The sequence below is a fragment of the Mchenga conophoros genome, linkage group LG3, assembly GCF_057382185.1.
Source record: "Mchenga conophoros isolate Kocher_MC1m ecotype Shallow Benthic linkage group LG3, M_conophoros_male_GT1.1, whole genome shotgun sequence".
NCBI lineage: Eukaryota > Metazoa > Chordata > Actinopteri > Cichliformes > Cichlidae > Mchenga > Mchenga conophoros.
The window spans coordinates 43,059,528-43,085,594 of NC_140528.1; the positions used below are offsets into that span (position 1 = coordinate 43,059,528).

At 41.5% G+C, this 26,067-nt stretch overlaps 1 protein-coding gene across 2 annotated transcripts; it reads right to left on the minus strand.

Moving 5' to 3' along the window:
• Window positions 1–3,119: 3,119 nt before the first annotated feature.
• On the minus strand, window positions 3,120–25,277 carry LOC146578813 (butyrophilin subfamily 2 member A2-like). 2 transcript variants are annotated; one of them, XM_085269079.1, is made up of 4 exons: window positions 25,157–25,277; window positions 9,601–9,689; window positions 5,937–6,275; window positions 3,120–3,326 (listed from the first exon to the last, which is right to left on the minus strand). In XM_085269079.1, the coding sequence occupies exons 2-4, from the start codon at window positions 9,686–9,688 to the stop codon at window positions 3,160–3,162; spliced, it is 594 nt and encodes a 197-aa protein (XP_085125205.1). In that variant the 5' UTR covers window position 9,689; window positions 25,157–25,277; the 3' UTR covers window positions 3,120–3,159. The 2 variants fall into 2 exon arrangements, with proteins under 2 accessions (XP_085125205.1, XP_085125204.1); XM_085269078.1 differs by lacking the exon at window positions 25,157–25,277 and having other exon boundaries at window positions 9,601–11,222.
• Window positions 25,278–26,067: the final 790 nt, after the last annotated feature.

The following is a 26,067-nucleotide window of genomic DNA, read 5'->3' on the forward strand; positions in this document are numbered from 1 at the left end:
TGGTATGTTTCCAATAAAGAAACAGGGAAATGAGATCATTGTGGAGAAGATGAAACCACAGAATATGTTTTATTACCATGTCAGAAATATGAGGCTGAGAGAAGCTGACTGATTTCATGTTTCTATGCAGGACTCAGTTTGTATCAGTAACATTTGTAAATGTCAGTTTACCCTCGTGGATCATATATGCATTTGTAACTCTTAATACTCTCTCACTTTATATATGGACCATGGTTCTAGTCCAGAGGAGGGACCAGACAAGTAACAAGAGGATTTAACATCAAGTAAGCTTTCATAATCACTTCTGCAGAGCACAGATAAAGCATCGCTCACGCATACAAATCATTACACACATTTGTGAATTTCAGCGTACTCTTGGGGCTCAACTCATACACTTTTGTAACTCACCCAGCACATTGCAACCAGGTGCAGGTGGAACTTAACCGCAGATTAAGATATTTTCTCAGTAAGGTTTCTAATTGCCATAATCAGAGCTTCAATGCAAATCAACTCGGCATGCATACTGGATATTATAGCAGAACCTGTTAATATTCTGGAAACTTTTAAAAGTTTGTAAAACTCAGAAGTGTTACTTTCAGATCTCCTTCATATTATAATGTCTTTCTCTGTGAAGCAGTTTGTGGTGTGAATTTAACAAAGATCATGAGCTAAATGAGATAAAATGGTTAGAGTGGAGAGCATAGCAGTGTAACTCCATCTGTTCTCAGCTCTGGTGTTGTTATATTTGTCTGAAAGTTCTCAGTCATCCAGGTCATTATAGTCTACGGAGCTTGAAAAGAAGCGAGGTGAAACGTCTTCAAGAAACTTCAAGAAGTCCAGACGTGTTGTTATATTGCGGCAGATAACAGCATACAACACCACTTCATATCACATAAAGAGATCTATCTATAATATATTATATATATTATATTATTATATATAATAATATATTATTATATATTATATATCTATAACTATCAAGCAGATTGATACGCTGAAAAGTGTTTAGCTGAAGTCAGAGGAGAGAATTTATAAACTACTTTCAGCATGCAGATTGTCTCATATTCTGGTCTGTTCAATATCATGAAATTACTTCTAATCATGTTGTAAGTTTCAACTGTTTATTTTGTTTCTGTCCAAAGGGGGGGATTACCACCTGCAGCTGTCAAAGGCGCATAAGTCATGTGAGTACCATGTTTACAGCTACTATGGCTAAAAATATGAGTGCAAGTCAAATCAGTATAAAGGACCACGACAGAGCACTGATTACAACAGGCCCTGTACCTCTGACTGATTTGTATTTTTAGTGTGGGCACAAATTTTCGTTATTATTTTAACGAAAATTGTGTTTGTCTCGGCTGGCGGATAAGGTGAATTTTTTATCTTGATATTTTGTTACTTTAAAGAAAGATGAAACATCTCAGCCTGGTCTCTTCCCGTAATCTTGCTGGTGTTACCAAGTCACAGTGTGTGGTTTAAAGCTCGAAACTCTGCCACACTTCACTCACTCTGTTGAAACCACATTCGTGAGCTTCCTCTTAACTAAAACAAAACTTAAACCTTAAGCCCCAAGGGGGTTTCTGAGCTTCCTGCTCGCAAATGTAATGCCCAAATTTAATTGAGTATTTCTCTGCAATTCCAAACTCTGTACTTACAATCTTGGTATCAAAATAAAGCTAACACTTGTGAGATTTCATCAGAGGTGTAAATTTTGAAGCAGATATTACTGTGTCAAAGTTACTGAGACTGGAACACAGAAAAAGTAAGTAGTTTTTTTTTTTTTTTAAATTTTTAGCATATAACCCTTTTAAAAATATGCCTCAGTTCACATTTCATTCCAGGAATTCAGTAACCAACATATCAGCATCATCTGTGCAAAGATTTATGTTTCTAAAGTGAATCAGTGAAAAATTACAGCCCTGTCAATACATGAATATCCAGACGTTGTACAAAAATGTCCAATTTTGGCACACAATTGGACATCATGCCAGTTGATTTTTTTAGGTATTAAAGAGCCAAAATTAATACATTTTATTAACAGGCCTAAAAATGCTTTTTTTAAAATATATTTTTGAAGAATTAACCACACATTTACATGGTAATGGCCCTTTTCTGCCGTGCGCATGGAGCGTTTAATTGTCCTCTGGCCCTTTAAACTCTGAGGGGCTGTAACTTTGGTTTCTTTTGGTCAGTTCTTTTGCATGATTGACACCTCATCGTGGCATCGTTTGAGCCAATAGAATCACAGTAACGATGCCACGTTCACGTCACTTCAACCAATCAGACGTTGCAATGCCAAAACCCACGTGGGCCCAAATTTACTGCATGTGGCGTCTATCTAGTCACGTGTCTGTAGGCGGGTCTAAAATGGAGGTTGTTGAAGGAAAACGGCTCCGATGCGGCTAGGTAGGCGTGGTAACTGCTGATAATCACGTGGCTACCGGCGAAAATAACGGAGGAAATCGGGACGGGAAGCCAATTTCTGTCTTAGCGCATTAGCGCCGCTGTGTGTTTTTGTGGTCTTCTTTTGCAGCTCATTCAGTGAATTTTGGTCAGAGTGTGGTGAAACTTGGTGTGTGGAGTCAGTAATAGCTCTGGAAGATAACCAGCATATCTTTAGCCGGTTACATGAAGTTTGAAGAATTTCTTGTTTGGTTTTGTTTGTTTAGCGGACTTCTGCGCTTTTACGTAACTGCTCATTTAATCGTGGCTTGTTTTCGATGTGTTTGGTGGTTGTAAAAATGGTTTATATGACATTTTAGCTGAGATTCAGAGGTTTCTGTGGATACCACACATGTCAGGACTCATGGGGCTTAAGTGGTTTTTAAAAGTAGTAAGATTTTAATCCTGTGTATGTAGGGAAACAATAAGGAAAAATGCTCATTCTCTGTGTCTGGTCAGGTTGATATTTTGATAGTTTTTTTTTTACTCTTTGTGTACTGTGGTGATAATGGTTCAACATAATTTCTTGGTCTAGGTTCACATCCACACACTCACAAAGGCAGACATTGCAATTTTGTTTTTACAAAACACATGGCAACAAAGGAGTAAAACCTGTGTGTTTCTGTCCAGTTTATTCATGTTTACAGCAGAGTTTAGAGGAACACTGAGACATGTCTGTACAGAATGATGCTACAGGAAACTCTGATTTGTCTGTAGTCAGTAAAAACACAGCAAAGAGTTTTGTTTCAGACTGGTTTTTAGTGTTATAAAGATCACCAAAGCAACCATCACACCAAAAACTATCACACCAGCTATCAGTCCAGGACGTCCTCTACTGACTCCATCCTTCTTCTCTCCAACCTCTGTGTGTCCTCCAGCTTGATCTGCGGGTAAGAAACAGGTGTGGATGTCAGCTGATCACATCACTCAGACTAGGCTGGGTATTGTGATTCAATTGCATTTCACAAGACCCCCAATTTCATTCGATCCACGATTTGATTTGAATCGGGAAAGACAGTCAGAAATATTATAATTCTGATCATTTATTAGTACTGACACTTGTGAGACTTGATCAAACAAATAAACAAATAAAGAATCTTAAATCATGAAGCATTAACCAGCAGAAATGAGCTGAGTTTTTCTTGTCGGAGTTTAAAAAGGTGGTATTCAGAATACAGTTACTTTGTTGAAATAAAGGGATTACACAGCGGTATTTTCCTGTTTTATATGTTAGGCTATGCCTTCTCTATTTTTTGTTTCCATTTTGAAAAAATTATTTAATATGAAAGTAATAGGCAGAGTGCTACAGGCATCGTCCTAAAGAATGTAGCCTGATGGGCAGTGTAGTCCGTGCTGCAGAGAGAATGGACTGCCATACCTATTATGTGCCTGTGAGTGCGAAGTAGGGACAAAAAAAGTGGAAAAGTACGAGCTGTCATCGAGCAAAAACGAGAGCTGGAAGCATGTAAATATAATAATAACCACTGCAGCCAAAGAGAGTGCCTGACGAGCCCAGTTGTAAGTAAGCTATTAAGACTCGACTGTACGCTGTGTTCGTGTTTTCCTCCGAAACAATAAGTTCCGTTGGAGCAGCCTTTCAACGCCTCTCTCTGTCTCTCGCTAGCAAGATTGACCCCCGACACGGAACCCGACGTATTAGCCAGAGGTCCCTTTACTACGGTTCAGAGCCACGGACCTGTTTTATTTACGCACGGATTCGTTTTCAATGCAAGATTGCTGCAAAAAGTGCAGCCTTACCTAATGTTCACCCTACTGGTACTCATTTTATATTAAGATTTAAAAATCTAGTCAGTATTGGCATGGCGAGTAACCTTCAGTTATAGTAATAAATCACACAGCAATAGTACATTCATGTAGTTGTAAAAAGCATGATAATATATTAAGTAATCCAAAGTATTCAGAATAAGTTACTGTCATTGAGTAACGTAAAGGAATACGTTACAAAATACATTTTGGGGCATGTATTCTGTAATCTGTAGTGGAATACATTTTAAAAGTAACCTTCCCAACACTGTTAATAACAAGTATGATTCAGCAGAGAGGTTTATTAATACATAGTGAGTGAGAAAGGTGACTGGAAAGGAAAAACTCAATGCATCATGGGAATCCCCTGGCAGCCTATGTCTATTGCAGCATAACTAAGGGAGGATTCAGGGTCACCTGGTCCAGCCCTAACTATATGCTTTAGCAAAAAGGAAAGTTTTAAGCCTAATCTTAAAAGTAGAGATAGTGTCTGTCTCCCGAATCCAAACTGGAAAATGGTTCCACAGAAGAGTCTTTTTCAACCTTTTCGAGTCGCGACACATTTTATAGATTAAAAATATCCTGTGGCACACCACCAACCAAACTTGTTTCACAATGACACACTGTAGCCCAATACAGTACAGCCTAGAAGTAATAAATGCATGAACTAGTTTTTCAGCGTCACTCTGAGACAGGATATTTCTAATTTTAGAGATGTTGCGCAAATGGAAGAAAGCAGTCTTACATATTTGTTTAATATGTGCGTTGAAGGACATGTCCTGGTCAAAAATGACTCCAAGGTTCCTCACAGCGTTACTGGAGGCCAAGGTAATGCCATCCAGAGTAAGAATCTGGTTAGATACCACATTTCTAAGATTTTCAGGGCCGAGTACAATAACCTCAGTTTTATCTGAATTAAGAAGCAGAAAGTTAGCGGCCATCCAGGTCTTTATGTCTGATAGGTTTGTAGCTTGAATCTATCCGCTGGAACGCTGAAGACAATATAATTACACTGCAAAGCAAGACACAAGTAGGCAAGCTTCTTCATGTTTCTCGTGCACGGGAGAGAACCGGACAGGCGCCGTTCCTTCGCTTGACCCCAGTTGCTCTCGTCCGTTCTCCCGTACCACTGTTCTTTTATTGAGGTTACATGAATATGCATAAGTTCATTAACATATGACGTCTACATACACACAAAGAGTACCTTGCCTGTGTGTGTGTGTGTGTGTGTGTGTGTGTGTGTGTGTGTGTGTGTGTGTGTGTGTGTGTGTGTGTGTGGACTGCTGATCAAAGGGTCAAACATCCTTGGTCAGGAAGAGGGTAGCCTCCCCCTCACCCTAGATGGTTCATCCTAGATAACACGGTGAGGAAGTCCTGCAGTTCATCTAAACAAAGAGCACTTAGACTAGAACAGACGCAACTACGTTAATCCTACCATAAAACAATTAAACAAGGTACGAACTTTCCCATGCTCCCAGGATGTAGGTGTGCATTCTAGTGTGGAATGCACACCAAGCCTCTGTAGCCTGTTAAAGATCACACAACTTATCACTACACAATTGATTATACACCTCTAAATGGTTAAATATTTCTAAGCATAAATGACAATCAACAATACAAACTCTAACAATGTCTTTAAGACATTCCTGCAGTTTAACTAATTGATGTCTGTTATCTGGCTTCATGGATAGCACACACGATCACACACACACTCAACTCTACTCACTCACCTGGAGGATCAACACTCAGGCTGACAATGTTCATGAGCTTCAAACTGCCTCTCCGATTGTGGACGACATAACACTCGTATGTTCCACTATCAGCAGTCGTCACATTGTTCAGAATCAAAGACACGTCTCCATCCTTCATCTGTCTGTCCTGCAGATCCACCCGGTCCTTAAAAGATGGATGCTGATCATCTGGCACAAACACTTCATCTCGGTACAAAAGCACATATTCTGATTTCATGTCAGCTCTGGTCCACTTCACAACTATGTTTTTGTTGTCAGGAGCGCGACATGTCAGAGAGACGTTTTTCTGTCCAGGTGAAGATGTGATGATTTTATGGTCTGAAAGAGGAAAAAAAAGAAGAAGAAAAAACAGGAGAAGAGGAGTTAAAATGTCACCATGCAATTATTAATTTCAACAGCACTGATTAACTGATCAGCAAGATTGTACTACAGATAGAGACCACAAGACTCTGCTGAATCAGAGGAAGTGCTTCCCACACTGGTTGCTGAATTTTATCTATCTATCTATCTATATAGTGTATAAGTTGTTTAAAGAATTTAGTTATATATATATATATATATATATATATATATATATATATATATATATATATATATATATATATACACACACACACACACACACACACACACATATGTATATATATACTATTTGGAAAACAATAGAGTCCAGAGCAGTTTAATGATAAACACATTATTCATGGTCATCCTTTCTCTGCCTCAACAAAACATCAAATCCCTTTCTGAGCATGGCTGTTAAACCACAGATTATTCCTTGCTGTGGACAGCTCGAGTACGCACTGCCAGATTATTATAAACGACACACGAGCACCGTATAAAAGGCCAATTGTGAGTGGTGAGAGTAAAGGATGCGAGAAGGGGTGGGTCTGACTTCAGAAATGAGTAATGTCTCGAGCCATGTGCGGCAAAATACGATCAAAGCTTCCTTGTTTACTTTTTAATCAGGTTTTGCTTCGCGTGTCTTAAAGGTAGCCCTGTGATCTAGAGCAGGAAAACATAAAATATAAAAAGTGACACTGAAAATAGTTTTGTTGTGGATAGGCGTAGCTTTGGGTCACGTGGTGTCTGTAATAGTAATAATGATTGCTCTATCACCTGTTCACGTCCCGAGGGAATTTTTGTGAATGAGTGGGTGATGGGGGAAGTCGACTTTTGTTGACCGCTCAAGCTTAGAATGTTTTTGATCACTGTTTTTCTACGGATTTTAAGGATTTGATAACAAATAAAGGAGTTTTAACCTAGAACTTTGACTTACGTTTTGAACAGCGGGCGCGTCATCATTATTCCCCTATTCAGCTGCTCGGCGACTCAAAGGCTTGACAGTCGCCAATAAGTTTAAACTCAACATATCGCAAAATTAACCCTCCTCCATCATCCGTGGTGGGACACAGGTGGTGCACTTGTTCCATTTTACAGGTCTTCAGTATATTCCAAATAACCACATCTAAAAATATAAAGGAGTGCTTGAATTGTGCGTATCCTGCAAAATTACCAGGGAAGCCCCTACTGATAAAAAAAAAATTCTAGTTTGACTGGACTGGGAGGAGTTAGAGTAAGATGGTGCAGTCCAATGACTGTTTAATTGTTTTCTACACTCAATGGTCCTGCTTTTTTTTTACTCAAAGTAGTTTCTGATATGAAGTGGAAATATGTGCGTGGCAGTCAATATGACATATTACACAGCAGTATAAGTAAAAAAAAACGCACATGTGTAAACTATGAAGCAAGGCTAAGTCCACACGTACACAGGTATTTTTGAAAACTGAGATTTTCAACGCCTCTCTCTGCCTCTCGCTAGCAAACTTGACCCAGACAACAAAGTAAAGCTAGTTTTCAGCTACGAGCCCGACACGAACCGGACGTATTAGCCAGAGGTCCCTTTACTACGGTTCGGAGCCGCTGACCTGTTTTATATACGCGAGGAATAGTTTTCTACACGAGATCGCTGCAAAAAGTGCAGCCTTACCTAATGTCCACCTACTGTTACTCATTTATATTAAGATTTTAACATCTAGTTGGTATTGGTATGGCGAGTAGCCTTCAGTAATAGTAATAAATCACACAGCAATAGCACATTCATGTAGTTGTAAAGTATTCAGAATACATTACTTCTATAATCTTTGGTGGAATACATTTTAAAATTAACCTTCCCAACACTGTCAACAGGTTAGCACCTCATACCACAGTGCAGCAAAGCAGTCTCATGAGTGCTGGGAAGGACGAGCCCAGAGCCCAAAACAGACAGTGCAGGAGATGACAAGGTTAGTAATTGTATGGTGAAAATTATACTTTGTTATCTTGATTGGCAAAAGAAAAGTAAATACAAAATCTGCTTCTCACATTTAGGGCATTTCCAAGATTTTTTTTTTCAAAACTTCTTCAATTTCTTTCATTACAGCTGTCCTGTGCCAGAAGTTCTGTTGACCCACAGTGAGAGGCATCATTTCAGAAACACCAGGAAGACTCGTCGCCAGGATCAAGCAGGGCTCGTGATCTTCACCAGCAGCTCCCTCACAAGAAGGATAAACCCAGCATTTCATGAACACTGATGGAGACCTTTGCTTTGTGTAATGTTAGAAGTACTCAGATAATCCTCAGAGGGTCTGGACTTTTACATAATATAATAGAATAGAATTCAACTTTGTTGTCATTGCACATGCACAGGTACAGGGCAACGAAATGCAGTTTGCATCCATCCAGAAGTGCTTTAGTGATATAGATATATTACAATATATATTAGCAATAATATAGATATGTAAGTATATTACAGAAATGGGTCTATTATGGTATGTTACAATGTACACGGTATGAAGTATGTTAAGAATATTCTATAACTATAAGTATGTACAGGCTGTAGTGAGTACAAACTATGTACAGGCTATGAACAGGATATAAATATGAAAAACTACAGAAATCTGAGATATACAGTTATACAGAAATGTGAACTATGCAAGTTATAAACAGTTGTAGGATTAAAAATCATATGTACAGAATGATTATTTACACAGAACTATACAGTAGTGCAGTTAAGTAATAGCTATAAGCTATAGTAATAGCTTTAAGTCCTGTAGAAAGTTAAATATATGTTGTGCTCACTGGTTACTCTGGTATGAATGACTCTGAATTACTTTATGATAAATAACACACTATTGTCAAAAAACAGTGAAAGAATTCCAGATCACAAGTTTTTAGTTCAAATACAAGTAACAACCTTTGACTTTTAATCAGGTTTTATTTAATTGTGTCAGAGAAAACATCGTGTGCTCTTCATGTAGCTGAGTACATTCAGTGTTTAAAACAGAAGTTGTGCAGGTCTGAGATCAGCAGTTTTCTGAAACACCAAACTGAGATACTGTTAATGCTGATGTATAGTGACACAGTTACAGGGGTGATAAATTTAAAGACAAAAAGTCAAAAGGATTAATCAATAAAACAGCTGCAGCTTTCACTGACAGCACATGTGGTACTTTAACCTTTGTACTGTTTTCTTCAGTTAATTTTGGAGTTACTACAAAGATTGAAGATATAGGATGATCTGTGTGCTGTCACTGGGTGGTGCTGAGGTCTGAATCTGAGGATGGCTCCTGTAATCTACTAACACATTTTCTAATATCATGTTTACCTTTGAGTTGTTGATGCTTTATAAATGGACATCTGCAAAGATGAGATGATGGAGCAGGTTTCAGTCGAGGTTCAGTCTGCTGCTGCATCCTGGTCACAACATACAGAGGTGTTATCAGCTCAGTATTGAACAAGAAATATTAATGTTTCAAATTATTTGTCCTAAAGGATGCAAGCTGTACAGAGTACTGCACATGTGACTTTGTGAACATAATTCATTAAAAATAATTTGGACAGTTTTTTAACCTGAATATTTGTAACAAACTCAGTAAAAACAAAAAAACAAAAAAAAAAGCTAAAAAAATAATCAGGGGAAAAATGTAACATTTTAACTTAAGCTGACAAGCGGAAGTAGTTGGTTTCAGTACATAAGTATCGGGCTTTGCTATTTAATCCGTAGCTATTGACTAATGAGGGGAATTTAAAAGTTGGCGTTAATGTCCTTCCACATGTGGAAAGCGACAGAAAACATGCTGCTGTTTGCACATATTTAATAATCAGCTCTGCACAGGAGCAGAAGCAGAGTCCAGCCTGTTGCTCTTACAGTATAATACTCATAATAAAAGTACACTAACCGTGTGTAACCGAGGACAAGGGATGAGTAAACCGGGCAAAGAAATAAATTAATCGTTTATTTATTACATAAGTTTGACATAATAATTCCCAGTCATTTCCAGACAGGACTTACAACACATCCTGCTGATATCCCAGCTGCACATGAGACTTACCACACAAACTGTGCGAAAATAACAACACTGCAACCCGTCACACCCCGCTTAGCGACACTGCAATCGTGGCACACACTGCAAACAATTCGGGTCTCAGCGCAGCTGGGAATCAGTGCTATGTATGGCCTGTGATCTGGGAGAAAAAGGGAAGTGGCACAAACAATTAAACAAAAAAACAAACAAAAAGGAGGTTAGTCCGCCCTTACACAACTTACTCTCAATCAATAACCGCCTTTACGGCTGGACGGACTAACTGTAAATGACCTCATTAATATTTGGTAAAGTGTTTTGTAAACTTATGAGTGGCTATTATATTGTTGGAGTGAATGCTTTTATTTTGAAAGTCACAGAGCGACAAGGTGCCGTAAATCAAGTGGCGTAAACCATATGGCAGAAGCGCGAGTTTTAATGCACAGAGAGAAGGTGTGCTCTATGGTTAATGGACGGGAATGGGAAAAAGAACGGCTATTAAGGTGCAACACTGAGTCGAAAGCAGTTTCTTAGCACCTGGTTGATGAGGGAACAAGGTTTGTAACAAAGTTTGTCCTGTAGATATGTATTTTGTTGTTTTACGGAGCATATAGCTGCTGACCGCTACTAAGCATAAAGGCTAAGTTTTCACCCACTAGAGGGCGCTAACGTACCTCGTCATGTTTAGGCAGCGATGCAACGATTTCCCTGTTATATGCAATAATTTACAAGTTTTAGTGTTATTTGTTATGTAAGGTAAGGAGAATTAATTTGTGATTAATGAATAAGTCAAAAGGTTAAAGGTAACACACTGTTTGATTTACTAATAGTCTTTTATTCTGTATGTTGTAGCTCTTACGGTGTGTTCACATACACGGCTGTTTAATAAAAGGATTGTGAACCATCAGTTTGAGAGACCATCTTTTCAACCGGGGATGCTACAGTAAGAGCTTGACCCCAGCTGAGAAGAGCTCCATCCCACGCTCAGCATCGAGGTCCCAGTTCCACAGCTCCACACAAAGTCTTCTGGGATCTGATGATCAACTAAATTGCCCCGTCCTCAGCATGGAAGCATCTGAAGAAGAGACAGAGTTTGCGGAGGATCCCAAGGCCAATGAGGAAGAGGAGCCTCCACACTCTGTTCGTCGAAGGAGGCCTACTGAAAAAATGCAAGCGTATCAGGAGGAGGAGGCCCACAAGAAAGAAAAACGGCTTCTCAAAGTTTATGATGAATGGAAAAAACAAGTACGTAAAACACGAGAGCAATTAAAAGGAGACTTAACAAACAATCAAATTGCTTCACTTATGGACATGTTAGAGAATGAAAAGGAGAATGTCATAAAGTTGTATATGGAAATTAGAGAAAACATTACTCCCTCGAGTGGCACAAGGCGACTCATAGATGCATGTGAAGCAGTCACCAGAGACATTATCAAGATTGCTCATGAAAGACTCTCAGGCATAGATGACTATGATAGGGACAAGGTAAAGATACGTCTCCGTGAGCTTCTTGAGCCAGACTATGCTCAGTCCATTTACAGTTCCTCAGTCACGCACTCAAGTAAAAACTCTTCTGCCAGTAAGTCATACTCTGCAATGTCAGTAGTAGCTGTTAAAAGAGCAGAGGCTGCAGCAGAGTTAGCAGCCAAAGAAGCAGAGTATGAGGTGTTATTAGAGGAGGAAAAACAAAAGGAAAAGATTCAGCTTTTAGAAGAAAGGCAAAGAAAGGAGCTCGAATCTCAAAGGCGTGAGCTAGAGAAACTGAAGGCTGAAAAGGAGTTAAAGGCTGCACGAGCTAGACTAAGGACCTATGACACTGAGATAAAGAGTGAAATCAGTGCCTCTGATGTTGACTATAGAAACACTGCTCAGAAAGCCCCCACAGTTTCTAATCTCAGTAAAGTCCCTGACAACAATGTAGTGTCTGCCTCACTTCCACAAACAGATGTCCTCTACTTAGCACAAGCAGTACTGGATAGTGTTGCATTGAACAGACTGCCAGTGCCAGAGCCCTCCACGTTCACAGGTGACCCAATACAATTCATAGAGTGGAAAGCTTCCTTTACTGCTCTCATTGATAAAAGGAACATCTCACCTGCTGACAAACTGCACTACTTAAAGAAATACATAGGAGGTCCAGTTCGACAAACGCTTGATGGCATCTTCTATAGAAACGACAGTGAAGCATACAGAGATGCATGGGAGCGTCTCAACCACAGGTATGGACATCCATTTGTGGTACAGAGGGCTTTCAGAGAAAGACTGGCAAAATGGCCAAAGATCCAAACAAATGACTCCACAGGATTCAGGGCATTTGCTGATTTCATTCAAACATGTCACGAGGCCATGCCCCACATTGAAGGCTTAAGCATTCTCAACGATTGTGAGGAGAACCAAAAACTCGTTCAAAAGTTACCAAACTGGGCGGCTGCAAGTTGGAATCGTCAGGCCACTCAGTTTATGAAAGAAAGTGGGAAGTTTCCAGGTTTAAAGGACTTTGCCAAGTTCATGTCTTCTGAAGCAGAGATCATGTGCAACCCATCATTACATCATTTCAGGCTCTCCACTCTGTAAACTTCACCACAGACACTGGTAAGGGCTGCCAAAAGGACAAAAGGCCCACCTCTAGTGTTCTCCATACCCAGGCGATAACTGAGACTGAAAATAAAGGTCCAAATGTTAAGGCCCCATGCATGTTCTGTCAAAACAACGGACATAAACTTCACAGTTGTCCACAGTTCAATGGAATATTGCTTGAGGAACGAAGGAAATATATAAAGGAGAAAAAACTCTGTTATGGTTGTCTTAAACCCGGACACAGCGCAAAGAACTGTAATTACAGACTTGTATGTGAAGTGTGTAAGAAAAAACATCCTACCTGTCTGCACGACTTCAACTATAACAATGATAAATCAGCCTCAAACCAGCCACAAACTCAGATCAGCACAGAACAGGCTGCAACCACCCTGTCTCTGAATGCAGAAGCCAGTGAACAGTGCGTGAGCACCTCCATGATTCTGCCAGTATGGGTTTCTTCAGAGCAACATCCAGGTACAGAAAGGCTTGTTTATGCCCTCCTAGACACGCAAAGTGACACCGTGTTCATTGACCAAGATGTGTCTAATAACCTCCAAGCTAAGGCTACCCCAATAAGGTTGAAGCTCACTACACTGCTTGGTAAGGATGTTGTTGTGCCAAGCGAACGCATCTCAGGTCTCAAGGTAAGAGGCTATAACTCCTCAGAAATGATTGAACTCCCTCCCGCTTACACTAAAGAATGTATACCAGTTAACCGCTCTCACATTCCTACCTGTGAAACGGCAAGGCGGTGGAATCATCTCAAGGAAATAAGGAACGAGATTCCTCCACAGCTAGAATGTGAAGTCGGCCTTTTAATTGGCTACAGTTGCTCTAAGGCATTAGCTCCAAAGCAGGTAATCTTAGGAGGCGAGAACGAACCCTATGCAGTTCGCACAGCATTGGGCTGGAGTATTGTAGGCCCGACATCATCTTATGGTGACTCTTCTAGCATGTCTACTGTGTGTCACAGAGTTGCAGTTAAAGAGCTTCCCCTAGTGACTCCAGCTGATGTAATCAAGGTCCTTGAGTCTGACTTTAAGGATAACGACAAGGATAACAAGTCAGTGTCTCAAGATGACATTCTCTTTCTCAACATGTTAAAGGAAGGCATTTACAAAAACACTGAAGGACATTATGAAATGCCACCTCCATTTAAGGAGAGACCCCTCCTACCAGACAATAAGCAAATGGCCACTGTGCGGCTTCAAAGCCTCAAAACCAAACTGTCAAAAGACCAAAGGTACAAGGAACAGTATATAAAGTTCATGAGTGAAATATTGGAAAGGGGTGATGCAGAGGAAGTGCAGAATGAAGCTAAAGAAGGAGAAAGATGGTATATTCCTCACCACGGGATATATCACCCCCAAAAACCAGACAAACTCAGAGTAGTGTTTGACGCCTCCGCAAAATACAGAGGTACCAGTCTTAATGATCATTTGCTGTCAGGCCCAGATTTGCTGAATAGCCTTAATGGTGTTCTCATCAGGTTTAGAAGGCATCAAGTTGCATTATTATGTGACATTGAAAAAATGTTCCACCAATTTCACGTGTATGAAGCAGACAGAGACTATTTAAGATTTTTATGGTGGAAAAATGGCGCAATGAACACTGAGCCCCAAGAGTTTCGGATGAAGGTGCACCTTTTCGGTGCTACGTCCTCACCAGGGTGTGCAAATTATGGATTAAAGTATCTTGCTAAAGAAAACGAGACACAGTTTCCTCTTGCATCTCAATTTATAATGAAGGATTTCTATGTGGACGATGGTGTGACGAGCACTCCAAGTGTCAAAGAAGCAATACAGCTCGCTCAGGAGGCTCAGACACTCTGTGCGTCAGGTGGCCTCAGACTACACAAGTTTGTAAGTAATGACAAAACTGTGTTAGAAAGCATTCCAGCATCTGAACGTGCCTCCCCACAGCAAGCATGTGACCTGGCGTTTAATGACTCTAAACTTGAAAGAGCACTAGGCATTCACTGGCACATTGGCTCAGACACACTCAGGTTTCGTTTTCACCCCAATGTTCAACCTGCTACAAGGCGTGGCATCCTATCTATGGTTGCATCCCTTTATGACCCATTAGGATTCATCTCTCCTTTTGTACTAACAGGCAAAAGAGTGCTTCAAGAGACATGCAAACAAGGCACAGGCTGGGATGATCCCCTTCCAAGCGAATTAAGGCCAATGTGGGATAACTGGAACAGTGACTTGAAGAACTTAGAGAAAATCGTAATACCACGCTGTTATGTCCCTAAAGACTTTGGCCCAATTGTAAAAACAGAGTTGCATCACTTTTCTGATGCAAGTTCATACGGCTATGGTCAGTGTTCGTACTTAAGACATGTAAACAAAGATGATAAGGTGCATTGTGCTTTAGTCACAGCAAAGACCAGAGTTGCTCCCATCAAGGTAACAACAATACCAAGACTCGAACTGACTGCTGCTGTTGTCTCCATTACTGTAAGTAGCATGTTAAAAGATGAGCTTGGATTGACACAGATAGAGGAGTATTTCTGGACGGACTCTAAGGTAGTTTTAGGCTACATTAATAATGATGCAAGACGTTTTCACACATTTGTCTCCAATAGAGTTCAGAGGATAAGGCTCAACAGCTCTCCCCAGCAGTGGAGATATGTCCCTTCTGAGGAAAATCCTGCAGACATTGCCTCTAGAGGTTCAGGTGCAAGTGAGCTCATCATATCCAACTGGTTCAAAGGGCCACAGCTTCTATGGGAAAAGGAAATACCTCCACCTGCTGACATCGACATGAACATACCACTTGGAGACCCAGAGGTTAAGAAGGTGCAGGCACTGAACGCGCTCAAAACAGAGAAAAAAGGTTTATCAGACAAGTTAACAAAGTTTTCCTCATGGTACAAAGCCACCCAAGCCATAGCTCGACTCATTCGCTGTGCCAAGGGAGACAAAACAACAGGCCACAGTACAGTACAAGAAAGACAAAATGCACAATGTGTTATTCTAAGAGACACACAAGCAAGTGAATATGCAGAGGAGATGAGGTTGCTAAAGAACGGGAAACCACTTCCACACAAAAGTAAACTGTTTCAAATGGACACTTTTCTTGATACTGATGGACTCCTTAAGGTGGGAGGAAGACTTAAAGATGCTTCATTCTCCTCAATACTGAAACACCCAGTGATAGTTCCAAAAGGTCACCATGTCACTCAACTAATAATAGATCATTTCCACAGTAAGGTGCAGCACCAAGGGAAAGGTTTTACAATCAATGAGATCAGAGTGAATGGATTTTGGATTCCAGGCATCAACAAGGCCGTAGCAAATTTTATACACCACTGTGTGAAGTGTCGCAAACTCAGAAGAGGCACAGAGGAACAAAAGATGTCTGATCTCCCAACGCAGCGCTTAGATCCATCTCCACCCTTTACATTCTGTGGAATGGACTGTTTTGGTCCTTTTCTAACCAAACAAGCTCGCAAAGAGCACAAGCGTTATGGACTTCTTTTTACATGCCTTTGCTGCAGAGCAGTGCACATAGAAATGTTGGACAACATGACTACAGACGCCTTTATCAATGCGCTCCGCTGTTTTATAGCCATAAGAGGAGCAGTCAGTGAGATTAGATGCGATCAAGGAAGCAACTTTGTCGGAGCCAAAAATGAGCTACAAGAAGCTTTAAAACAAGTGGACTCCAACCGCATTACCACATTTCTTGCAGAGAAGCAGTGTGACTTCAAAATGCACACTCCTCATTCAAGCCATACAGGAGGTGTATGGGAAAGACAAATCAGGACAGTTCGAAACATTCTGCGCTTCACAGTTTCACTTTCATCTGGCAGAATGGATGACGCATCGTTAAGGACATTCTTTTATGAGGCAATGGCGATTGTCAACAGCAGGCCTCTAACGGTGGACAACCTAAGTGACCCAAGCAGCCCAGAGCCCTTGACGCCAAATCACCTGCTTACTATGAAATCAAAGATATCCCTGCCCCCTCCAGGCACATTCATCAAAGAGGATATTTACGCACGTAAAAGGTGGCGGCAGGTGCAGTACTTATCAGAACAGTTTTGGTCACGTTGGAAAAGGGAGTATCTATCCAACATCGCAACAAGACAGAAATGGCACACTCCAAGGAGAAACTTGAAAGTTGGAGATGTTGTCATGGAGAAGATGGACGATCTACCCCGCAATGAATGGAGATTAGCACGTGTAGTGGACACAGTAACTGACAAAGACGGACTTGTAAGAAAAGTAGGGATTTGCTTCGGAGAAAGGAAGACTGAGAAGGGACAATGTTCAAGTAAACGTTCTATAGTGGAACGCCCAGTGCAGAAACTGGTTTTGCTATTAGAGACTGTTTAACTGTATTCTAAAGTTTAAGGTTCAATGGAACTATGTGTTATCATACAGTTTAATGGTTACGGGTCATTTCTTCATTAGGAAATCATTATCGCTTCAGTTAATTCCCAGTTAAGCTCTTAATGATTTGGTGGGAGTGTAAATGACCTCATTAATATTTGGTAAAGTGTTTTGTAAACTTATGAGTGGCTATTATATTGTTGGAGTGAATGCTTTTATTTTGAAAGTCACAGAGCGACAAGGTGCCGTAAATCAAGTGGCGTAAACCATATGGCAGAAGCGCGAGTTTTAATGCACAGAGAGAAGGTGTGCTCTATGGTTAATGGACGGGAATGGGAAAAAGAACGGCTATTAAGGTGCAACACTGAGTCGAAAGCAGTTTCTTAGCACCTGGTTGATGAGGGAACAAGGTTTGTAACAAAGTTTGTCCTGTAGATATGTATTTTGTTGTTTTACGGAGCATATAGCTGCTGACCGCTACTAAGCATAAAGGCTAAGTTTTCACCCACTAGAGGGCGCTAACGTACCTCGTCATGTTTAGGCAGCGATGCAACGATTTCCCTGTTATATGCAATAATTTACAAGTTTTAGTGTTATTTGTTATGTAAGGTAAGGAGAATTAATTTGTGATTAATGAATAAGTCAAAAGGTTAAAGGTAACACACTGTTTGATTTACTAATAGTCTTTTATTCTGTATGTTGTAGCTCTTACGGTGTGTTCACATACACGGCTGTTTAATAAAAGGATTGTGAACCATCAGTTTGAGAGACCATCTTTTCAACCGGGGATGCTACACTAACCAAAACAAAATTACAAATCAATCAAAAGAACGAAAAAAGGACAGCAGAAACAGCACAGAATATTGATCAGTTTCCCTGCGCGCAGTCGATCTAGGGCTTGATCAATTCTTCTATTAAAATTCGTGGTCACACGACAGTATACCCACTCGCACCTGAGTGAATTAATTGCCTCTGTTTTTTTTCCACAGAAGAGCGCTGACTTCACCCCACACACCCACTACCTTTTCACAGCTCTTCAGCCAATCACCTGGCAGAAAGCAACAAACTGCCAGGTGACACTTGTTACAACCCTCCCCTTCAAAGGGCATCGGCGACCCGACGATGAGCTGAAAAGAGAGCACACTTAAAATTTTGCTAATTTTATAATGGATTGTGGCAATTTAAATGGGTTTGAGTGCTGTCCAGCAGTCTTCCTCATTGACCTACGAGACCCTTGCGCCAAGCTGGCAATATCTTCCTCCCCAGGTTCTAGGTCCCCAGAACAATCCAAATGGGGCACCCCCACATGTGTGGGACTCAACGTCCCTTCCTCCAACACTGCAGAATCGCCTCCATCTCCCTGTTCTGTAAACATCTGTTCCACTTCATCAACCATACTGTTATTTGTGGCCAACATTCCAGTTAGATCATCCTGTTTTGACATTTGTAGGCCACCATCTTGGTCTCCATCCAATTCCCTGATTGGAATGTTTCTCAACTCAGTTCGATGTACTTGTCGAAGTGGACCAGTGTGCCCAGCAGGAGCGACTGAATATACTACGCCATGACCAGGAGGAGGTCGCACTACTTGAAAGGGAGTGGGATCCCAAAAATCTTGAATCTTATTGCGACCTCTTACAGAGTGGTTTCTCATATACACCAAATCGCCCTGCTCCAAATCAGGACTAGCACATTTAGAGGAATTCAAATCTCTCTGAACCCTTCTCCTTTCTAACCGTTGCTGCACAACATCATATGCAGCAGCCAAGGACTTTTGGTGTTCCTGTACCCACTCTTCAAGAGTGACGTCCTCATCAACTTCACTGCCAGCACCCAACCAAAAATCCACTGGCAACCGTGGCTCTCGCCCGAACATCAAGTAATATGGAGTCATACCAGTTGACTGATGTACTGTGGTGTTATACGCATATGTGACTTGGGAGAGATGCCGCGGCCACCGGCGCTTTTGTTCAGGAGGCAGGGCACGCAGCAAGTCATGAAGTGTACGATTAAATCGTTCACATTGACCATTACCTTGTGGATGATAGGGTGTCGTCCGACTCTTCTCTATCTTATAAATTTTACACAGCTGTTGCACCAAAGCGCTTTCAAAATTTCACCCCTGATCAGAATGTATACGGCTTGGAGGCCCAAATAAATGAAACCAATGCTTCACTAAAGCCTCTGCCACTGTACTGGCTCGCTGATCTTTTGTAGGGACAGTCTGAGTATATTTAGAAAAGATGTCAGTCATTACCAAAATATTCTCTTTACCATCAGTTGAGGGTTCAAGTACTGTAAAATCAATTGCCAAAATTTCATGAGGCCGAGATGCAGAAATACTACCCATAAAGGTTTTAATCTTTGGCACAACGGCCTTAGAAAGAACACACCTTTCACAATCTCTGCACCATCTCTCAATATCTGCATACATGTGCGGCCAATAATATCGCGAGCGCACCAACTGCAGTGTACGCTCAACCCCTTGATGGCCATGCTCATCGTGGAGAAAACGAAGGACGCGGCTCTGTAAACACTGTGGCAGCACCAGCTGGTCAACCTCCCTCACTCCATCAGGAGTATGAGTGCAGCGATACAACACAGACTCCCTTTGTTTCATCCGCCCCCATTGACGGACCAATTCCCTCGAACCCTTACCAAGACCATCTCTTTCCTTTGAATCTGGCAACCTGGCCACCTCCCAATACTTTAAGAAAGGACCAATCACAGGGTCTTGTTTCTGTAACCTACAGAGATCAGAGAAAGAACAACCAGGTAAAACACTTATCTCTGCCTGAACACTGGGAATCATCTCACACTGCACTCCAATATCATTAGATAACGGACCATCCAATTCCATTACAGTTCCATGTAGGCGGGACAGTGCGTCTGCATTAGCATTCTGAGCCCCAGGTCGGTATTTTATGGTCAAATCAAAAGCGGCCGGCTCTGATGCCCACCTCTGTTCTGTGGCACCTAGCTTTGCCGTGGACAGATGGCTTAGTGGGTTATTATCTGTAAATACAGTGCAACAATGACCCAAAAGATACTCCCTAAACTTTTCAGTGACGGCCCACTTGAGAGCTACAAGCTCAAGCTTCATGGAACTATAATTCCTCATATTCCTCTCTGTAGGCTTTAAGCTCCGACTGGCAAAAGCTATTGGCCGCAATTTACCCTCATACTCCTGGGAAAGCACTGCCCCTAGACCCCCATAGCTTGCATCTACTTCCAATGTAAATGGCTTCTGAAAATCAGCAAAAGCAAGCACTGGTGCAGAAACCAGAGCAGCCTTGAGCTGATGAAAACTTTGTTCACACTCTAAATCCCAAGAATCCAATAACGGTTTTGGGGGGGTCCTACCTTTTCTACCTGGAGGGAGGAGTGCAGAGACCAGTCTATGCAAGGGAGCAGCCATGCGTGAAAAACCAGCTATGAATCTCCTATAATAACTAGCAAATCCTAAAAAGGAACGCAGTTCTGCTAGATTGCTGGGCGTTTTCCAATCCCGCACTGCAGCTATTTTATCTGGATCAGTAGAGACTCCTTCAGCAGACACCACATGCCCCAAATATTTCACTTGCCTCTGGAAAAACTGGCACTTTGAGAGTTTCACTTTAAGCCCCTCTTTATCCAGACGAGAGAAGATTTCTTCCAACCGCTCCAAATGCTGTTGCACGGAGGATGAAAAAACAATCACATCATCCAAATACAGAAGCACCGACTGATGTCTGCAATCTCCAAACAAACGCTCCATCAGGCGCTGAAATGTACTGGGTGCATTACACAAACCAAACGGCATGCGGTTGAACTCAAACAAACCAAATGGGGTACAAAATGCAGTTTTAATCTTATCCTTCTCAGCCATTTCCACCTGATTATAACCACTAGCCAGGTCCAAAGTGGAAAACCACTGAGCACCAGTCAAAGCATCCAAGGGATTCTTCAATCCTTGGCAGAGGAAATGCATCCTTTCTGGTCTTGGCGTTTAACTGTCTATAATCGACACACATGCGTAGACTTCCATCCTTCTTTTGAACAAGAACTATTGGGGATGAGTACGGACTACTACTTTCTCTGATGATGCGAGCTTGCAGCAGCTGTTTGATATGATCCCTTGCCAGTTCATACTGAGACGGAGGGATTCGCCTGTATGGTTGTCGCACTGGTGTTTCATCTATCAAAGGAATTTCATGAGTGATCAATTTACTACAACCAACATCCAACTCATTCTTGGCAAACACACCGCTATACTTCTGCAATAAAACTTTTGCTTGCCGTTTCTCGCTCTCCTCAAGACTTTCAAATTCAGGCAGATCCAATTCCGCTGCATTGTCTGCCATTGTATGACTGGAAATATAAGCTGTACAACACTGTGAATTTACAGAGACCTGTATTTCAGAGTTACCCTCTGCTAGCACACTGGCCAGTTGAACTGTAGCAATCACCCGACGAGGTGTCAAATAGACATCAGTTTTACCAACATTAGTAACTGGAACAAAAGCCTCCCCTCCTTCTCCCTTTACCAATGAAGGAGACACCAATAGGCCTTCCGGGAGAAAACCATCATCAGGCCCGAGGGGTTCAATCAAGAGGTCAATAGGTGTATTCACAGGCATCTTTGGACAGGTAACAGGAACATAACTTTGCGTTCCAGCTGGAACACAGAAAGACTTCTTACCCTGTACTCTAACACGATGGGGTTCAGGAGAATTTGCCATGGCCTCCATCATTTGGCAGTATCTCAACACTCTTCTCCAACCACGTGGCGCAGTCTTCAAAACTGGAGCTTCCCAGAGGTCAGAACCATATTGTTTACACAATTCAGAGTAAAGGGGGTTCAATACATTCATTCCTAACACACCAGGTACAGATGTCTTTTTCTGTGCCATGTGGCTATCTGTTGGATCTCCCACAATCAACACCCCTCGACGAGGTAGGTGAATTCCCAGGATTGTAACATCCAACTCAATATACCCAGAATAAGGAATTTGTAGGCCATTAGCTGCTTTAAGTCCCAACCAACCACAGTCTTTAAGCTTTTCATCACTGAGATGAGAAAAGTTATTTTTAAAAGAGCTTTCTGTGATTGTTGTGACCATGGACCCTGTGTCCAGCAAACATGAAATAATAACCCCACCCAAATCAACCTCCCCTTCCAAGCATTCACCAACTAGATGACTGAGTTCTACATTACTGGAGCCTTGCAACCCTCCCACCAGTGTGTGGCTCTGTGCACTGGTGGGTACTAGTTTTCCGCCACCCCAGTAGTTTGGCCATCAGCCCTAGCTGCTCTTTCATGCTGATTTCCATCAGAATTGGGTAATGTCGGGCAAAATCGGGCAATATGTCCAATTTGCTCACACCTAAAACAAATGGGTTTACCATTCACCGTCCTTCTACGTCGAGAAGTGTGATTGCTAGAAGCAGCCACCTCCTGTGGGTTTAATGCCTTAATGACCAACTCTAATTGTGTCTGTTGGGCTTTAAAAAGGGACACCAACTCAGCATATTCTGATGTTCTAAAATCTACACTTTCACAAGAAGCTTGCATATCTGCAGAGACTGAAACAGACTGATTATATCTAGACCTAAAAGGCTGATTCTCATACTGTGCCATCCACCTGGTCGCTTCGGCTCTCGCCTCACGAATCGTCCACTGTGGATTGGCATTAATCAAATCTCTCAGCCTGATCCTCAATGTCTGATCTCTAACACCATCACAAAATTGATCACGCAGATCTTTTGAAGCTTTTCTTGCGGCTTCCTCATCCGTTTTAATAATCTGGTCCATTAAGGCCATCAAAGAATGAGAAAAGTCAATTAAGGACTCGCCTTCTAATTGTTTACGATTGAAAAATCTGCGTTGCAAAGAAATGTGGGAGTCTAAGCAGCTGTACATTTCTTTCAGTGTATCAAAAATTTTCTCAACATTTTCTTTCTGTTCCTTTGGCAAAAACTTTATCTCAGTGCGTGCAGTACCCTCTAAATGGTTAAAAATAATTTGAGCTTGCTCTTTTTCTGTTCTGCCTCTCGTGCGCACAAAGTCTCTCATTTGCTCAATCCACTCATCTAGAGTCAGTGAGCCCATATTGTCCAACTTCCCTGAAAATGTTGGCAACTTTCTATCCTGTTGTACATATACCACAGGATTGGGTCTCACAGTCTCTGATTCACTTCCTGTAGCTCCTGTTGATGTAGAGGGTCTCTCTGTATCCACAGATGCTGTTTTCAAGTCTCTAAGTTCATTCTCCAACTCCTGTATACGTTGGGCCATTGTTTGTTGCTCGCTTCCTGTTAGGATGCCTGGGTCGTTGACCCAGGGGTTTTGAGTTTATTATATTATTTATACTTTCTAGTCTTTGGTTTCTTTGAGTTCTGTCTTATAGTTTATGTCTCTGTCTTCTCTAGCTGCTCTGTCTCCCCTGTCAGCTGTATCCCCTTGTCTAGTTCGCGTCTCTGTGTGTCCTTAGTGGCTATATCCCCGTGTCCAGTCAGTGTCTGCCCTGGTCCCACGTCTCTGTTCCCTCTGTTGCAGTGCGTGCGAGTCTGTGTCTTTGTTCAGTTTGTGTTATGTGTTTCCTGTTTTACTTTGAAAGTCCATGTCTGATGTTAATGTGTCTGGTTTTGCTTCCCCTTGTCTCGTTAGGCCTGATTTGCCCCAGCTGTGTTTCCCTCCTGTTACCCATTCCCTGATTGCTCCCTCTGTGTATTTAAGCCCTGTGTTTCTCTGTGTCCGTGTCGCGATCTACCGTTTTCCTAGCTGTGTGTTCTGTCATTCCTCCAGTTTAAGTTTGTTTTGAGTTTTTTCAGTTATGTTATATTTTGAGTACCAAATTAAAGCCTTTTTGAGTTCACGACTGTCTCCGGAGTCTGCACCTTGGGTCCTATTCCTGTCTGCACACAGCCACACCTAACACTTCCCTCCATGATGGCGATCGAGACCTGGCTGCTCCTTCTCTCCAATCTTACAAACCTGTCCCTGCTGTCCTTACAAAATAACAAAACAAAATGGCTACTCCCTTGAATCCTGTTCGTAACAACGCCAAAATGTAACCGAGGACAAGGGATGAGTAAACCGGGCAAAGAAATAAATTAATCGTTTATTTATTACATAAGTTAGACATAATTCCCAGTCATTTCCAGACAGGACTTACAACACATCCTGCTGATATCCCAGCTGCACATGAGACTTACCACACAAACTGTGCGAAAATAACAACACTGCAACCCGTCACACCCCGCTTAGCGACACTGCAATCGTGGCACACACTGTAAACAATTCGGGTCTCAGCGCAGCTGGGAATCAGTGCTATGTATGGCCTGTGATCTGGGAGAAAAAGGGAAGTGGCACAAACAATTAAACAAAAAAACAAACAAAAAGGAGGTTAGTCCGCCCTTACACAACTTACTCTCAATCAATAACCGCCTTTACGGCTGGACGGACTAACCAAAACAAAATTACAAATCAATCAAAAGAACGAAAAAAGGACAGCAGAAACAGCACAGAATATTGATCAGTTTCCCTGCGCGCAGTCGATCTAGGGCTTGATCAATTCTTCTATTAAAATTCGTGGTCACACGACAGTATACCCACTCACACCTGAGTGAATTAATTGCCTCTGGTTTTTTCCACAGAAGAGCGCTGACTTCACCCCACACACCCACTACCTTTTCACAGCTCTTCAGCCAATCACCTGGCAGAAAGCAACAAACTGCCAGGTGACACTTGTTACACGTGGTTAGTCACTGAACAGCCCGGTGCGTTTCTCTTGATTTCTTTAGTCAGGGTAAATTCATTCACCTGCACGGGTTAGCTAAACGAACTTTACAAAACAAGTTTCCCCGACAGCCGAGTGCTCATTTTAGCTAGCTAGGTCCTTAGGTAGCTAGCTAAGGACCTAAATTATGGATTAGCTTACAAACACATTTAACTTACCAAAAATAATGCGGTGGGGCCTCAGGTCCTCCTGTCCGGTAGTCCAATTTACTGAAGAACACCTCAGGCTGTCACTTTGAAATAGTCGGTAATGTAAACACTGGACCTCTCGGCATCTGCCATTCCTTAACAGACACGTGCGAGTTTGTCCGTGACCGCAGCCGCGTCGTCAGTGTTTTCTCCAGTCATTGGTCAGCATTATTATAATATATGCAAATACATGCGGGTCGGAATCCCCCCCCTCAGCGCGCCCCCCGACGCCAAAACAGTGCCAGCAGAGTGAAACTGAAAAATGGTTTGAAACCGGAAAAAAATGGATTGAAACCGAAAAAAAAAAATTGTAAGCGAAAACAAAAAAATTACAGTTTCAATTAATTTTTTTTCACTATCAATTTTTTTTTTCGGTTTCAATACAAGATTTTTCAGTACATTTATTTCAGTTACAATATTTTTTTTCGGTTTCAATATTTTTGTCGGTGGCATCGTTCTGATTCCATAGTAGTTACACTCAGTTGCACAGGAACAGAGCAGGAGGAAAAGACAGAGAAAGAGAGCCAGGGACAACAACGTCACATTAGAAAGGTATAGTAATCATCCACAACTATTTTCAGTTGCAGATGATAAAGGATTCAGAAAGTTTATTCATGCAGGTCCATATGACAGAGAATATGCATCTTCTTTTTGTTTTCATATTATAATTTATATTTAATTGTGTTGTGGTTTGCAGTGTTTTGTGTTGTTTCACTTTAAATTTGTAAAAGGAAAAAGCTGAAAATTTAAATAGTTAAAAGTTGAAATGTGAATAGTTGTTTTTTGTATTATATGATTTATTTATTACATTTTATGTGGAGTGAATAAATAAAAGTATATTTACGGTGGCCCCTAGAGACAAAGCACATACAAACTTCAAA

What these genes read in the sequence shown, in the direction of transcription:
- LOC146578813 (XM_085269079.1), bottom strand. Translation starts at nt 9,688, where the DNA reads ATGCAGCAGCAGACTGAACCTCGACTGAAACCTGCTCCATCATCTCAT. An exon ending in AAAGCATCAACAACTCAAAG is followed by an intron (nt 6,276 to 9,600) that starts GTAAACATGATA and finishes TTCCTCTTTCAG; the next exon opens with ACCATAAAATCATCACATCT. An exon ending in CCTGAGTGTTGATCCTCCAG is followed by an intron (nt 3,327 to 5,936) that starts GTGAGTGAGTAG and finishes TCTTACCCGCAG; the next exon opens with ATCAAGCTGGAGGACACACA.